Source organism: Coregonus lavaretus (assembly GCF_964263955.1).
Source record: "Coregonus lavaretus genome assembly, chromosome: 9".
NCBI lineage: Eukaryota > Metazoa > Chordata > Actinopteri > Salmoniformes > Salmonidae > Coregonus > Coregonus lavaretus.
This window is the reverse complement of record NC_139996.1, coordinates 15,311,763-15,327,683: the sequence shown is the minus strand read 5'-3', so window position 1 is coordinate 15,327,683 and position 15,921 is coordinate 15,311,763. Positions and strand designations below refer to the sequence as shown.

The 15,921-nt window shown below is 40.8% G+C and overlaps 1 protein-coding gene across 1 annotated transcript in view; it reads right to left on the bottom strand.

Annotated features, from left to right (window-relative positions):
- LOC311134873 (uncharacterized protein) overlaps positions 1-15,921 on the bottom strand; it is a gene marked incomplete at both ends in the record, with an annotated part of 51,704 nt that overhangs the window by 11,955 nt on the left and 23,828 nt on the right. Inside the window, 6 exons of the mRNA XM_084168644.1 lie at positions 257-434; positions 1,320-1,574; positions 1,680-1,756; positions 1,833-2,049; positions 2,373-2,409; positions 10,179-10,464. Coding sequence (XP_084024770.1) covers positions 257-434; positions 1,320-1,574; positions 1,680-1,756; positions 1,833-2,049; positions 2,373-2,409; positions 10,179-10,464 — 1,050 coding nt within the window. The remainder of the gene's footprint in view (positions 1-256; positions 435-1,319; positions 1,575-1,679; positions 1,757-1,832; positions 2,050-2,372; positions 2,410-10,178; positions 10,465-15,921) is intronic.

The window sequence follows — 15,921 nt, the reverse complement described above, 5'->3', positions numbered from 1 at the left end:
TCTATAAGCTAAGATGTACTGTATTTTATAGACATTCTCCATTCTTACTCTTTTTCAGCAACTTTACTGTTGACCAAAGCAATATAGAAGGAAAAAAGAAAACACCAATTTAGAGGATATCATCAGAGGTTGGGAAATAAATTGCAGTAGTAATAGTAGTATTAGAGACAGCAGTCATGTGCTTTATAGTGGTTATATATTTGTACAATATCTTCATGCCAAGTGGAGGCAATTTAATTTGGGAGTATGGGCTCACCTCTGATGGCTGGTTTTGGACACTCCGGGTACGGTCAGGGTCTTGAAGTTGGGGTCCTGTGGGGTAAGGATTTGGGGAATGTGGTGGCGGCGGTGCTCCCCTCCGCCCCCTCCTCCCTCTCCGCCTGAATCCACATCCTCCACATTGACAGCTGGGTGCACACTGAGCCTGGAGCTCACTGGGGAAGCAACAGGAACACACTGAGTGACTCAACTGTTCCCCGGTGGAACACAGCTAGTAATGAGGCTTATGTACACTGTGGTACTCTATACACATATACTAGACCAGGCTTATTTGTTGATGTAAAAATCAAAATGTACCGATTTTAAGGTTGTGACATTAGATTTGGGGTGGGGTGGGGTCGTGAGAAATTCTTGGGGAAAAAATGGGGTCCCCAGAAATTCTGCCTGAAAAAATGGGGTCCCCACTGAAAAAGTTTGAATACACTGTACTAGAAGCTTAGACGCTCTAAGTGTCAACACAAAATAGGACACTACAAGTGTCACATACTCTGGGCGGCAGGTAGCCTAACAGTTAAGAGCGTTGGGCCAGTAACCGCTGGTTTGAATCACCAAGCCGACTAGGTGGAAAATCAGTTGATGTGCCCTTGAGCAAGGCACTTAACCCTAATTGCTCCTGTAAGTCGCTCTGGATAAGAGTGTCTGTTAAATGAAAAATGTACTCTCTATTCCTCTTTTGTCAGAGCTTCAAGCGCCACTTGAAGGCTTACCTATCACAAAACAGACAGCTGAAACTATTATATAACAAACAAACAAACATACAGAGAACAAACAGACCTTTTAAAGCAAGAGCTTCTTGGAACCACAGGATTCTATGCTTCTAGGTTTTTCTGAGAAACATGCTAAACAGACATGTCACAGGCAAACCAACAACAAAGAACACAGTGCCAGCATCAACAACTGACTGCAACACAACATAACATAGCCCAGCAAATCTAAGCACATCACACCACAGCATCATAGCACAGCATCACAACACAGCATCACAGCACAGCACAGCACTGAACAGGGCAGGATGTCTGTGTGGGCTGCTGCTGAATCACCTGAGGGTAGAGCGGACGTGGGGTCGTCCTCGATGTGGAAGGCGGGGTTGGAAAGCCCTGACAGCTGCCTGGACAGGCTGATGGGTGGCAGGCGGGGGTAGGAGGGCATGTTGGGCAGCTCTAGGGTACTGTTGGGGGAGGACGGTGAGGGGGTGCGGGTTGGAGGGCGGTGGTGGAGAGGGACCCGGCGGACCAGGCGGTCCAACTCCAGATCCCGGTTCTGCTGCTGCTGCTTAGGCATCCTGGGGCTTAAGGCTGTTCAGGCGGTTCTGCACGTTGGTGTAGGACTGTCCCACTCGCTGAGGTAAGTTGTATATCTGGCTGGGAATATTGGCCAGGGTTTGGGGTAAACTGGATAACCGCTGGAGTAGGTTGGTGGGTAGACCAGGTAACTGCTGAGGTATTTGAACTTGGAGCTGGTGGGGCAGTTGGGACATCTGTTGGGGCAGTTGAGAGATCTGTTGTGGCAGTTGGGAGACACGCTGGGACATTTGGGTGAATGGCCGAGTGTACTGGAAGAACTCTTGGGAGAGTTCTGGGGGGAGAGATGGCACTAGCTGGGTGACCTGGGAGGTGAACTGGGAGAGGTTGGTGGGGAGCTGGGGCATGGGGGGAAGTTTAGGAGGGGTGATGTTGTGCTCTTTCAGCAGGTTATTGAAGCTGTTGAGGCACGCAGGCGCGTGGGGAATACGCATGAGACAGCTCTTTACTGCATCGCAGCTGGAAGGGACTGGGAGGAGAGCATAACACCATCAGTCAGGCAGCACGAGACAACACTCATCCTAATGAACACTCTGACGTGGAGCTTCTTCAGTCACAGTCTGTCATCAGATAGCACTGTGAGAGAGCATGAATGCACGCACGCAAGCAAAACGCAGGCACACACACACACACAAGTGGTGGTCACTGCATTCTCCGAAGAGAAAGGATTAGCCAGGTCCATCATGGGACTTGCAAGTTACAAACCAAGATAGAAGATACGCATTCAAATGTGATTACAATATTCCCCTTTCAAACATAAACACAATCGTATTATAATGACCAAATACTTACCACCACAGTCGCCCTCCTCTACAGTCTCCCCCTCCTCCTGCAGAGACAGAGAAGCAGCAGAGGAACAGGAACAGCCATGAGTGACAGAACAACAGCAGGGAATAGCATTTAGTGACAGGTAGTTACCACAGCTGCACAAGCCTCAGGAGAGACAGCTAAATGTTGAGTCTTCCCATATGGAAAAGATATAGAAGAACCTAACACGATTCTTATATGTTCTACCTGGAACTTGTAAGTAATGCATATGGCAGCAAATACACATACAATATTCATAGAAGATTCTTGTAATATCTGACTTATGTGGGTGGGTAACATTTAGACATAACTGAAATGTTGCTTGTATTGCTGTAAACAGGGAAGGGGGATACTAGTCAGTTGCAAAACTGAACCTATTCAACCGAAATGTGTTTTCTGCATTTAACCCAACCCCTCTGAATCAGAGAGATGCGGGGGGGCTGCCTTAATCAACGTCATCGGCGCACTGGGAGCAGTTGTTGTTGGGGGTCAACTGCCTTGCTCAAGAACGGCAGGTTTTTCCACACATATTGAAGAAAGAAGCAAAGTCTGCCGCGAGGAGGAGCAGGAGGAGGAAGGGGGAAAGCAGAAAGAGGAGGAGAAGAGGAGAAAGAGGGGAGGACAGGAGGAGGACAGGAGGACAGCAGGAAGACAGGAGGAGGAGGAATGACTTTGATAGCAGCAGTGAATCTATTTAGTTATTAAGTGGAGATCGCTCAACAATCATTCTCACGATAGCACATTGGTAGTAGTCAGTGACAAATATCAAAGACAAGCAGGGCTGGGCTTGGTTAAAACCCTGGATGGGAGACCAAAGGCATAGCTGTAGATACAATAAATCAACTGTCCAGTAGGAGCCCAGCATTTATATTGTATTTTTCTTACAGTAATTGTCATGTTTAAAAAAAATAAGAAAAGCATTTATTTTTAGAGGTTACATGTCAAAACATACACTTTTCTTATAATATTCATAGACGACTCATATTCATATATTTTGTAACATATACACTACCGGTCAAAAGTTTTAGAACACCTACTCATTCAAGGGTTTTTCTTTATTTTTACTATTTTCTACATTGTAGAATAATAGTGAAGACATCAAAACTATGAAATTACACATATGGAATCATGTAGTAACCAAAAAAGTGTTAAACAAATCAAAATATATTTTATATTTGAGATTCTTCAAATAGCCACCCTTTGCCTTGACTCATCCCAAACCATCTCAATTGGGTTGAGGTCGGGGGATTGTGGAGGCCAGGTCATCTGATGCTGCACTCCATCACTCTCCTTCTTGGTCAAATAGGCCTTACACAGCCTGTAGGTGTGTTGGGTCATTGTCCTGTTGAAAAACAAATGATAGTCCCACTAAGCCCAAACCAGATGGGATGGCGTATCGCTGCAGAATGCTGTGGTAGTCATGCTGGTTAAGTGTGCCTAGATTTAGAAATAAATCACAGACAGTGTCACCAGTAAAGCACCCCGACACCATAACACCTCCTCCTCCATGCTTTACGGTGGGAAATACACATGCGGAGATCATCTGTTCACCCACACCGCGTCTCACAAAGACACGGCGGTTGGAACCAAAAATCTCCAATTTGGACTCCATACCAAAGGACACATTTCCACCGGTCTAATGTCCATTGGTCGTGTTTCTTGGCAAAGCAAGTCTCTTCTTCTTTACTCTTACTGAATTTCCACGTGGGCAAGGATATTGGAGATTTAATCAAAGCTTATTGGATGATAACTTGTTTTTAACTAGGACAGAGGAATTTATAACTGATATTTACGACATAACATAGGTACAGCAAATCCCCTAATTGTATGGGACACTTTTAAATGTGCCTTTAGAGGCCATGCAATTCAGTATTCATCTCGAAAACAAAACCAATTTACGTCAAAAGAGTCCATACTAACAAAGGAAATAGAAGGTCTAACAGAACAGATAGATAGTAATAAAAACTGTAACATAGAGGCTCAGAATAAATTAGAGGAAAAAGAAAAAGAAATGGAGAAACTTATTCAAGAAAGATCAAGTGTAATATATTATTAAAATAAAGCAAACTGGATGGAATATGGGGAAAAATGCACCAAATTATTTTTTAATCTTCAACATAGAAATGCTACCAAAAGGAATTTACTGAAACTGGTTACAAATGACGGAGTCACCCATGATTCACCAAATTATATTTTGAAGGAAGAAGCAAAGTACTTTAAGCAAATGTTTTCGTTTCAGTCGCCTCCATCTCCTCTAACTGAAGCTAATTGTAGAGATTTTTTTTCTATTGATAATGTAAAATTAACAGCCATACAGAAAGACTATTGTGAAAGTGAAATTACAGAGGAGGAACTTCTGGATGCAATTAAAGACTTTAAGTCCGGGAAAACTCCAGGGTTGGATGGCATACCAGTCGAGGTATACCAAACCTTTTTTGATATATTCAGAGGACCGTTATTAGCATGTTTTAACCACTCCTATGTAAATGGTAGATTATCAGACACTCAATAAGAAGGTCTGATTTCATTATTACTGAAACAGGATACAAGTGGAAAATATAAAGATCCAGTCCATTAAAACCATTGGAGGCCCCTTACGCTTCAGTGTTGTGATGCAAAAATTCTAGCAAAATGTATATCGCATAGAATTAAAAAGATATTGTCGGACATTATTCATTCTAATCAGACAGGTTCTTTACATGGACGATACATTGGAGATAATATAAGGCAAGTACTGGAAGCAATAGAACACTATGAAAAATCTGGGAAACCAGGCCTGCTATTCATTGCAGACTTTGAAAAGGCATTTGATAAAGTACTACTGGGGTTTATATATAAATGCCTGGAGCATTTCAATTTTGGAGAATCTCTTATAAAATGGGTTAAAATCATGTATAGTAACCCTAGGTGTAAAATAGTAAATAATGGCTATCTCTCCGAAAGTTTTAAACTGTCAAGAGGAGTGAAACAAGGTTATCCACTATCAGCATATCTATTTATTATGGCCATCGAAATGTTAGCTATTAAAATCAGATCCAACAACAATATCAAGGGATTAGAAATCCAGGGTTTAAAAACAAAGGTGTCATTGTACGCTGATGATTCATGTTTTCTTTTAAATCCACAACTTGAATCCCTCCACAGCCTCATAGAGGCTCTAGATACATTTTCTAACCTCTCTGGATTACAACCAAATTATGATAAATGTACTATATTACGTATTGGATCACTAAAAAATACAATTTTTACATTACCATGTAGTTTACCAATAAAATGGTCTGATGGTGATGTGGATATACTCGGAATACATATCCCAAATGAAATAAATGATCTCACTCCAATAAATGTTAATAGAAAAAAATTAAATAGATAAGATCTTGCTACCATGGAAAGGTAAATACTGTCCCTGTCAATTTGTGGAAAAATCACCCTGATTAACTCTTTAGTATTATCCTAGTTTATCTATTTGCTAATGGTCTTGCCTACGCCTAGCGAACAGTTTTTTAAATTATATGAGAAAAAAATATTCCATTTTATTTGGAACGGCAAGCCAGACAAAATTAGAAGGGCCTATTTATATAATAAATATGAATTCGGAGGACAGAAATTATTAAATATTAAAGCATTAGACCTATCACTAAAAACATCAGTCATACAAAAGTTATACTTAAATCCGAACTGGTTCTCTAGCAAATTAGTAAGATTGTCTCACCCAATGTTCAAGAATGGCCTTTTTTCCTTTATTCAGATTACAACCTCTCACTTTCAGTTATTTGAAAAGTAAATAATCTCCCAAATATCACTATTTCTAAAAAAAGCCATAGAAAATTGGTTGCAATTTCCATTTAATCCTCCAGAAACGACAGAACAAATAATGCAACAAATATTGTGGTTAAACTCAAATACACAAATTGATAAAAAAAAACATTACTTTTTGAATAAAAAATAAAAAAAGGTATAATCTTCGTAAATGATATCATAGGTAGGACTGGTGGAGTTATGTCGCACATGCAGCTAACAAAAACATATGGAAATAATTGCAGCATTACCGCAAAAATGGAAAGGGAAAGTGGAAGTGGGAAAATGTAAGGAACTTGTCTGTCGGCCCTGCATTAAAGAACATAATTGGTTAAAGAAAATTGTGATAAATAAAAAAGTATACCAGTTTCATTTAAGGACCAAATGATTGACAGCCGTCCCATATAGATTGCAAAATAGTTGGGAAGAGATTTTTGACGTACCGATTCCATGGCATAGTGTTTATGAACTGATACACAAAACGACGGCGGATTCAAAACTTATAACTTTTCAATTTAAATTATTATACAAAATTCTTGCTACCAATAGAATGTTATTTATATGGGGTATACAATCTTCCCAGCTCTGCAGATTTTGCTGCGAAGAGACAGAATCATTAGATCACTTGTTTCGGTACTGTCCATTTGTAGCTTGTTTTTGGACACAGGTCCAGGAATGGCTAAAGGATTGCAATATTTAACTGGAGCTAACCCTGCAGATAGCACTACTGGGTGATCTGAAAAGTCATAGTCAATCGATCAATAATATAATAATACTTTTAGCAAAAATGTTTATTTTCAATTTACAATCTGTAGAAACAATGAGAATAGAAGGGTTCAGAATTTTTGTAAAACATCACAGTACAGTTCAAAAATATATGGCAAATAGAAATCCAATATGGATGGTGTTAACAGATAGATGGGAGGTGTTGAATGGAGTTGAAGGATGGGACTAATAACAACTAACAACAAGATAACTAATGTAAAGCATACTGTGTCCATAATAAGTATATAGGTTATAGGTTGAGAGCTTTTGTGAAAGAGCACAGGAGTAAAAACAAACAAAATAGAATTATTGTAGAATTGACTGTGTCCATAAAATGTATATAGTATGTACAGTGAGGGAAAAAAGTATTTGATCCCCTGCTGATTTTGTACGTTTGCCCACTGACAAAGAAATTATCAGTCTATAATTTTAATGTTAGGTTTATTTGAACCGTGAGAGACAGAATAACAACAACAAAATCCAGAATAACGCATGTCAAAAATGTTATAAATTGATTTGCATTTTAATGAGGGAAATAAGTATTTGACCCCTCCGCAAAACATGACTTAGTACTTGGTGGCAAAACCCTTGTTGGCAATCACAGAGGTCAGACGTTTCTTGTAGTTGGCCATCAGGTTTGCACACATCTCAGGAGGGATTTTGTCTCACTCCTCTTTGCAGATCTTCTCCAAGTCATTAAGATTTTGAGGCTGACGTTTGGCAACTCGAACCTTCAGCTCCCTCCACAGATTTTCTATGGGATTAAGGTCTGGAGACTGGCTAGGCCACTCCAGGAACTTAATGTGCTTCTTCTTGAGCCACTCTTTTGTTGCCTTGGCCGTACGTTTTGGGTCATTGTCATGCTGGAATACCCATCCACAACCCATTTCCAATGCCCTGGCTGAGGGAAGGAGGTTCTCACCCAAGATTTGACGGTACAAGGCCCCGTCCATCGTCCCTTTGATGCGGTGAAGTTGTCCTGTCCCCTTAGCAGAAAAACACCCCCAAAGCATAATGTTTCCACCTCCATGTTTGACGGTGGGGATGGTGTTCTTGGGGTCATAGGCAGCATTCCTCCTCCTCCAAACACAGCGAGTTGAGTTGATGCCAAAGAGCTCGATTTTGGTCTCATCTGACCACAACACTTTCACCCAGTTCTCCTCTGAATCATTCAGATGTTCATTGGCAAACATCAGACGGCCCTGTATATGTGCTTTCTTGAGCAGGGGAACGTTGCGGGCGCTGCAGGATTTCAGTCCTTCACGGCATAGTGTCTTACCAATTGTTTTCTTGGTGACTATGGTCCCAGCTGCCTTGAGATCATTGACAAGATCCTCCCGTGTAGTTCTGGGCTGATTCCTCACCGTTCTCATGATCATTGCAACTCCACGAGGTGAGATCTTGCATGGAGCCCCAAGCCGAGGGAGATTGACCATCATCTTGAACTTCTTCCATTTTCTAATAATTGCGCCAACGTGTTTGGAGGAAGAAGAAGGATGAGTACAACCCCAAGAACACCATCCCAACCGTGAAGCATGGAGGTGGAAACATCATTCTTTGGGGATGCTTTTCTGCAAAGGGGACAGGACGACTGCACCGTATTGAGGGGAGGATGGATGGGGCCATGTATCGCGAGATCTTGGCCAACAACCTCCTTCCCTCAGTAAGAGCATTGAAGATGGGTCGTGGCTGGGTCTTCCAGCATGACAACGACCTGAAACACACAGCCAGGGCAACTAAGGAGTGGCTCCGTAAGAAGCATCTCAAGGTCCTGGATTGGCCTAGCCAGTCTCCAGACCTGAACCCAATAGAAAATCTTTGGAGGGAGCTGATAGTCCGTATTGCCCAGCGACAGCCCCGAAACCTGAAGGATCTGGAGAAGGTCTGTATGGAGGAGTGGGCCAAAATCCCTGCTGCAGTGTGTGCAAACCTGGTCAAGACCTACAGGAAACGTATGATCTCTGTAATTGCAAACAAAGGTTTCTGTACCAAATATTAAGTTCTGCTTTTCTGATGTATCAAATACTTATGTCATGCAATAAAATGCAAATTAATTACTTAAAAATCATACAATGTGATTTTCTGGATTTTTGTTTTAGATTCCGTCTCTCACAGTTGAAGTGTACCTATGATAAAAATTACAGACCTCTACATGCTTTGTAAGTAGGAAAACCTGCAAAATCGGCAGTGTATCAAATACTTGTTTTTTTATTGGTGGCCTTTAGTAGTGGTTTCTTTGCAGCATTCCGACCATGAAGGCCTAATTCACACAGTCTCCTCTGAACAGTTGATGTTGAGATGTGTCTGTTACTTGAACTCTGTGAAGCATTTATTTGGGCTGCAATTTCTGAGGCTGGTAACTCTAATGAACTTGTCCTCTGCAGCAGAGGTAACTCTGGGTCTTTCATTCCTGTGGTGGTCCTCATGAGAGCAAGTTTCATCATAGTACTTGATGGTTTCTGCGACTGCACTTGAAGAAACTTTAAAAGTTCTGGAAATGTTCTGTATTGACTGACCTTCATGTCTTAAAGTAATGATGGACTGTCGTTTCTCTTTGCTTATTTGAGCTGTTCTTGCCATAATATGGACTTGATCTTTTACCAAATAGGGCTATCTTCTGTATACCCCCCCCCCTACCTTGTCACAACACAAATGATTGGCTCAAACGCATTAAGAAGGAAATAAATTCCACAAATTAACTTTTAAGAAGGCACACCTGTTAATTGAAATGCATTCCAGGTGACTACCTCATGAAGCTGGTTGAGAGAATGCCAAGAGTGTGCAAAGCTGTCATCAAGGCAAAGGGTGGCTATTTGAAGAATCTCAAATATAAAATATATTTTGATTTGTTGAAAAATGTTTTGGTTACTACATGATTCCATATGTGTTATTTCATAGTGTTGATGTCTTCACTATTATTCTACAATGTAGAAAATAGTAAAAATAAAGAAAAACCCTTGAATGAGTAGGTGTTCTAAAACTTTTGACCGGTAGTGTATATCATACAATGTCCATGTAGGAAAGTGGCCACTTTCATGTATTCGATTGTGTTTGTCATACAAGGCCAAACATACACAATTTCAATATTGATATAGAAGATACATGTACAAATCATTTATTTGTATCTTATCTGATTCTTATTAGATTTTTGAACAAATAATCTACTTCTGCCATACAAGATTCTTTTTTCCATATGCGTTATGACGAAAACCATAGCTGTGACATTACCTTGGTAGAGGTGTCAGGTTTGTTGCTGTCCTCTGCCTTCTGTGGTTGTTGGGTCACCGGTTCAGGTGCTACTTTGGCGTCCTGGGCCTCTGGTTTAGGTTCAGGCTCTGCTGTCTTGAATGTCTCTGGCTCTGGGCTTGAAGGAGGGGATGGAGAGGCCCTCTGGGGCTCTGGCTCCTCCTGGGGCTCTGGTTCAACGTCGGGTGATATAGCCTCTCTGGGCTCTGACTGAGGGGCACTCTCTGATGCCTCCACTGGCTCCTCCTCAGCAGGACACACCTGGCACCTATAGTACAGGTGCAGTTAGGGGCCACATCAAAGAAATGTGCATACAGTGATATGAACATATAAAAATGAACACAGCCAGGGAAAAAAGTGATTCGATGGCGTCATGGTTGCCCCATTACTACAGTGAAAACAGCCCAACCAGGTCAAAAGATCTGACCTATATATTACCGGCACAACATATATATTTTTCCTATAGCAGATCGGCGGGTTGTCACTAGTTACCACAGCCACAAAGTCAAACTTGTCTATATCATACAAATTCATGAAAACAAAAATTAGCTTTTTAGTCTTCATTTAAAGATGCCTTTGCAGAAATCTCTCCGCCTTTTCCTGATTGCTGAAATTCTAATAGTTCGACCTAATTTCAGTTTATGTGGCAAAACAAGCAAGTACAATGTAGAGCAGGGTTCTTCAATTCCGGTCCTGGAGGGCCGAAACACTTCTGTTTTTTATTTCTACCTGGTGGTTAATTGCACTCACCTGCTGTCCCAGGTCTGAATTAGCCCCTGATTAGAAGGAGAGGATGAAAAACAGAGGTGTTTCGGCCCTCCAGGACCGGAATTGAAGAACCCTGGTGTAGAGAATCATTCTACTATCTAAACCGCTGTAAAATATATTTTCCATAACCAAAAATATTGTACTTTCAGCAGTTTGAAGCTGGTGTACAAAACCGAAAGTGAAGGACGCAAAAACGGAACTTAAGGATGGGAAGCATAGAAATAGCACACATTGAACAGATCTACCGCTTCTTAGAATTTATTTCAATGAGTGACATATCTATAACTCACATTTCTATGTGCATTTGTTCGGGTCACCCAAAAAGTCACATATTGCAGCATTAAGGTTTGGGTTAGGCATAAGGTTAGCAGTGTGGTTAAGGTTCTTAAGGATCTGACCCTTTTTTTCAATTTTCGCCTAAAATGACATACCCAAATCTAACTGCCTGTAGCTCAGGACCTGAAGCAAGGATATGCATATTCTTGATACCATTTGAAAGGAAACACTTTGAAGGGACCCTCAGGATGACAAATCAGAGCAAGATTACTGAATGTAAGTACATTATCTACCTTCAGAGGTGAATGTATCAAACCATGACTGTAAGTCGCTTTGGATAAGAGTGTCTGCTAAATGGCATATTATATTATATTATTATATTATTTTACAGTCATTTAGCAGACGCTGTTATCCAGAGCGACTTACAAATTGGACCAGTTGGCGTGATAATTGTTGTTGTTGTTGTGCACTCTCCTCAAACAATAGCGTGCTATTTTTTCACTGTAATAGCTACTGTAAATTGGACAGTGCTGTTAGAGTAACAAGAATTTAGGCTTTCTACCCATATAAGACATATCTATGTCCTGGAAAGTTTGCTGTTACTTACAACAGTCATGCTAATCACATTAGCGCACGTTAGCTCAACCGTCCCGTATACGGGATTGTGTCCCGTAGAGGTTAAAGTTAGGTTTAAAATCCGATTTTAAGAAAATAAATGGGCAAGGTTTAGCTATTTGTGGCTGTGGGAACTAGTGACGACCGGATCGCCATGTTGTGGGCTGTTCTAAAACTACTCAGTCATGTTACCTCATTGGCTAGCTAGCTAACAGCTAGTAACTTTACCAGTATATCCAAACATTTGGGGGCATAGAAAGAAAGGAAAAGGGATAGCTTCTTCAGGAGAGCAATGCTCATAGCAATGAATGACGCTGCGTTCACGTCCTAGTCGGAACTAAGAAACTCAGACATTTCAGACTTGCTAACTGGTTGTAGCGGTCAAACAGGGAAATGGTTCCAATCGTTTTTCCACCATTCATTTTTCCCATAGGGGATTTTAGAAACACTTAAAATAAGAGCTTGTGTAGGCATACCCTGGCGTGACGTTGTGATAACTGTGTAAATCTCTCTAGGACAAGGTTACTTTTATAAATATATTCACCTGTATTTACCCCCCAAAAATGAATCTGAGCGTAAATAGAGCCAAATATATTGATAAAAGTCCCCTTGTCCAAGAGAGATTTACATGGTATTCAAAACATCACGCCAGGGTAAGCCTACACGAAACACAGCCCTTATTTTCAGTGTTTCTAAAATCTCCTATGAGAAAAATGAATGGTGGAAAAACGATTGGAACCATTTCCCTGTTTGACCGCTAGGTTTTATGGATATTATGACACCTCCGCTGTGGGGCTCTATACACGTGCTGCATTCAACCAGTTAGCAAGTCAGAAATTTCCTAGTTTCCTAGTTCTGACTAGCACATGAACATATCAAAAGTCAACTGGGTTAAAAGGTACTTAAAAAATCCTCATAGTTTCTGGAATATTATACCTCATTTTGTTTTTCAGAAGCTCGGAGGGCTTAATTTTTTACTACAATGTCCCTATATTGTGGGTAAACTTCCTGTGAAATTGGTGGCTTTTCACAAGCAGGCTTTAATGTGCCGGGCTTTGCTTTATAAACACAACTTTTCACCTCATAAATGTTTTATATGGAATAATGGGTCGATATTACATAGAAACAAGATGTTATTTTACTGTAACTGGTTCTCGAAAAACATTGTCCTTGTCAGCCAATTAGTTAGTATTAGTGGGAATCTATTTACACGGAGAGAATTTATGGAAAGATACAACATTGAGGTTTCAAGCAAGGAATATGAGTGGGATAAAATCTTTACTTCAGAATAATGCATATTTTGGAACATCTCCTATTGTAAGCGATATCCAAGTGAATGGCATAGATAAGACATTTAATAATCGTTTTTTAAGGGATATTTTCTACAGGAATTCGATTCCTTCTGTTATATTTTATTGGGCTTCATCGTTTGATGTAAACTGGCGCCGTGCTTGGCTCACTCCACACAAATTTATGGTGACCAATAAAGTAAAGGAGAACTCCTTTAAGATTATCCATAGATTCTACTGATGTAATAGCCTGATTTCTAAATATATACCTGATGTTACTAGTGAATGCAGTTTTTGTGAACTAGAAACTGAATCTATTGAACACTTATTTTGTAATTGTTTACATAGTGAGTTGTTCTGGACTGATGTACAACTATATCTTGGCAACAAAATGCATACAACCATTGAAGTTTGACATATTATTTTACTACACTGATTCCACAATTGAACTCAGTATGTCATAAATCTCTTTATTTTATTAGGTAATTGTTTTATACACAAATCAACATTTATGAAGAAAAAGCATCCTTTTTAAAACATTTGTATCAGATTTGGAAAACTATTTAGCATCATTAAAACGTATACAAAACAAAATGTCAAAATGTTTTCTTCATTACATGTCTGTATTTGATTTGATATAATGTGGATTTGTATTATGATTATTAATTTTTCTCTCTTCCTTATATATTTGTGTAATCCCTCTGGCTGTTCTGTTTGTTGTGTTTTACATGTTACTGTTTAATAAAAATAAAAATACTTTTTAAAGAGACAGTGTACAATGTAATGCATCTCAATAAGAAAATTGTGCTTTTACACAATGTAGAAACCTAATATTCCACAAATTACTTTGTAATTTTAATGAAAGGTATTCATATCATTTAGCTTTTATAATAACCTAACGTCTTTACAGTGTTACATATTAGTTTCTAGGTCACAACATGTGCTCCAAAGTAGCTAGAATTCATATAGAAAATCGTATTTCCTGATGCTCCTACATTTCATGGTGCTCCTAACTTTTTTAAGTTGAGAGCACCAGTGCTACCAATGAAAATGTTAATTTAGAGCCCTGAGCACAGCAGAATGTTGCTCCCTGATGATCCCAATGCCTCCCCCCTATAACTGCCTGACACTATTACATAGGTAGATCAACAACATAAGGTCACTTCAACATAAGGTCACTTGCCAATCCTACTAATACCGTGCATTATGTAATTAACCTAGCAACCAGTTCAGTAGCCAATCAAGAACATTTACTAGAATAAATAATTGCAAAGTTAAAAATAAACAAAATATATTTTCAGACATTTAGTTAGCAACAGGTCTATTCAAAGTGTTACTTCTGATAGCCTACGCTAGGTCAAAAACAATTTGCATGCAATATGGACAAGGCAGGCTTGAGGCTACTCACTTGGACACTCAAGAGATTTCGAGTACATTCGGTAATAGTTTCCCTCACAAGACTCATCTTTGCGACATTAACGAATCTGTTGTCAAGTCAACGAATGTTTTGCTGGGTTTAAAAGTTTTGAAATAGAGAGAGAATCGTCTACCTCAATGGATTCACTGGAGCCCAAACCTGCGCCATTATTTACCCGCGTCGAAGCGAAAAACAGGAGGCGCGCTCAGTTACTAGGCAACCGTCGAGAGAGGACCAGCGGTTACCAGGGGAAGCGATGAAGTTGTTATGATTACATCAGATTTTTAGATTAGATTTGTACTTTGTCAAATGCACAGGTTCGCAGATGTAGTTGCAGTGTACAGTGAAATACTTAAGCTCCGAGCTCCAACAGTGCAGGTGGGAATGAAACAAGAAATAAAAAACTGTAATAATAATAATATATACATATTTACAACTGTGACAATTCTAAATATAAATGTCCATTGGGGTGTGGGAGGGTAATTGTCCATTGAGGAGGGGGGACATAAAAAAAAAAATGTCCATGGGGAGCAGCAGGAGGGGGTGGGTGCGTGGGGGGTTAGGAGTAGTGGTGGCTATTCAGCGTGCCCCGTCTAAATGATGGAAGCGGGGAGAACATGCTGGGTGGCTGAGGTCCCTGATGATCTTCTTGGCCTTCTTGCGGCACCTGGTGTTGTAGTTGTCCTGCAGGGCAGGCAGTGTGCACCCAATGGTGTGTTCGGCTGAGCGTACCACCCTCTGTAGTGCCTTGCGGTCATCGGCAGTGGAGTTGCTGTACCATGCTGTGATGCAGCCCGACAGTATGCTCTCGATGGTGCTCCTGTAGAAAACTGTGAGGGCCAATCGGGGACAGGCCACATTTCTTCAGCCTCCTGAGGCTAAAGAGTCGCTGTCGTGCCTTCTTCACCACGGTGTTCGTGTGGTTTGACCATTTCAGCTCCTCGGAAATGTGTACACCAAGGAACTTGAAGCTTTTGACCGTCTCCATGGCAGCCCTGTTGATGAGGATGGGGTCGTGCCCAGCCTGGTTCCTCCTGAAGTCCACAATCAGCTCCTTTGTTTTGCTGACATTTGAGGGAGAGGTTGTTTACCTGGCACCACACCGTCAGCGTGCCTACCTCATCCCTGTAGACCGTCTGTCGTGTCGTCAGCGAACTTGATGATGGAGTTGGAACTGTTTGAGGCCACGCAGTCATGGGTATACAGAGAGTACAGGAGGGGACTGAGGATGCACCCTTGTGGAGCCCCCGTGTTGAGGATCGGTGTGGAGGAGGTAATGTTGCCTACCTTCACCACCTGGGGACAGCCCGTCAGGAAGTCCAGGACCCAGTTGCATAGGGAGGAGTTCAGTCCCAGGGCT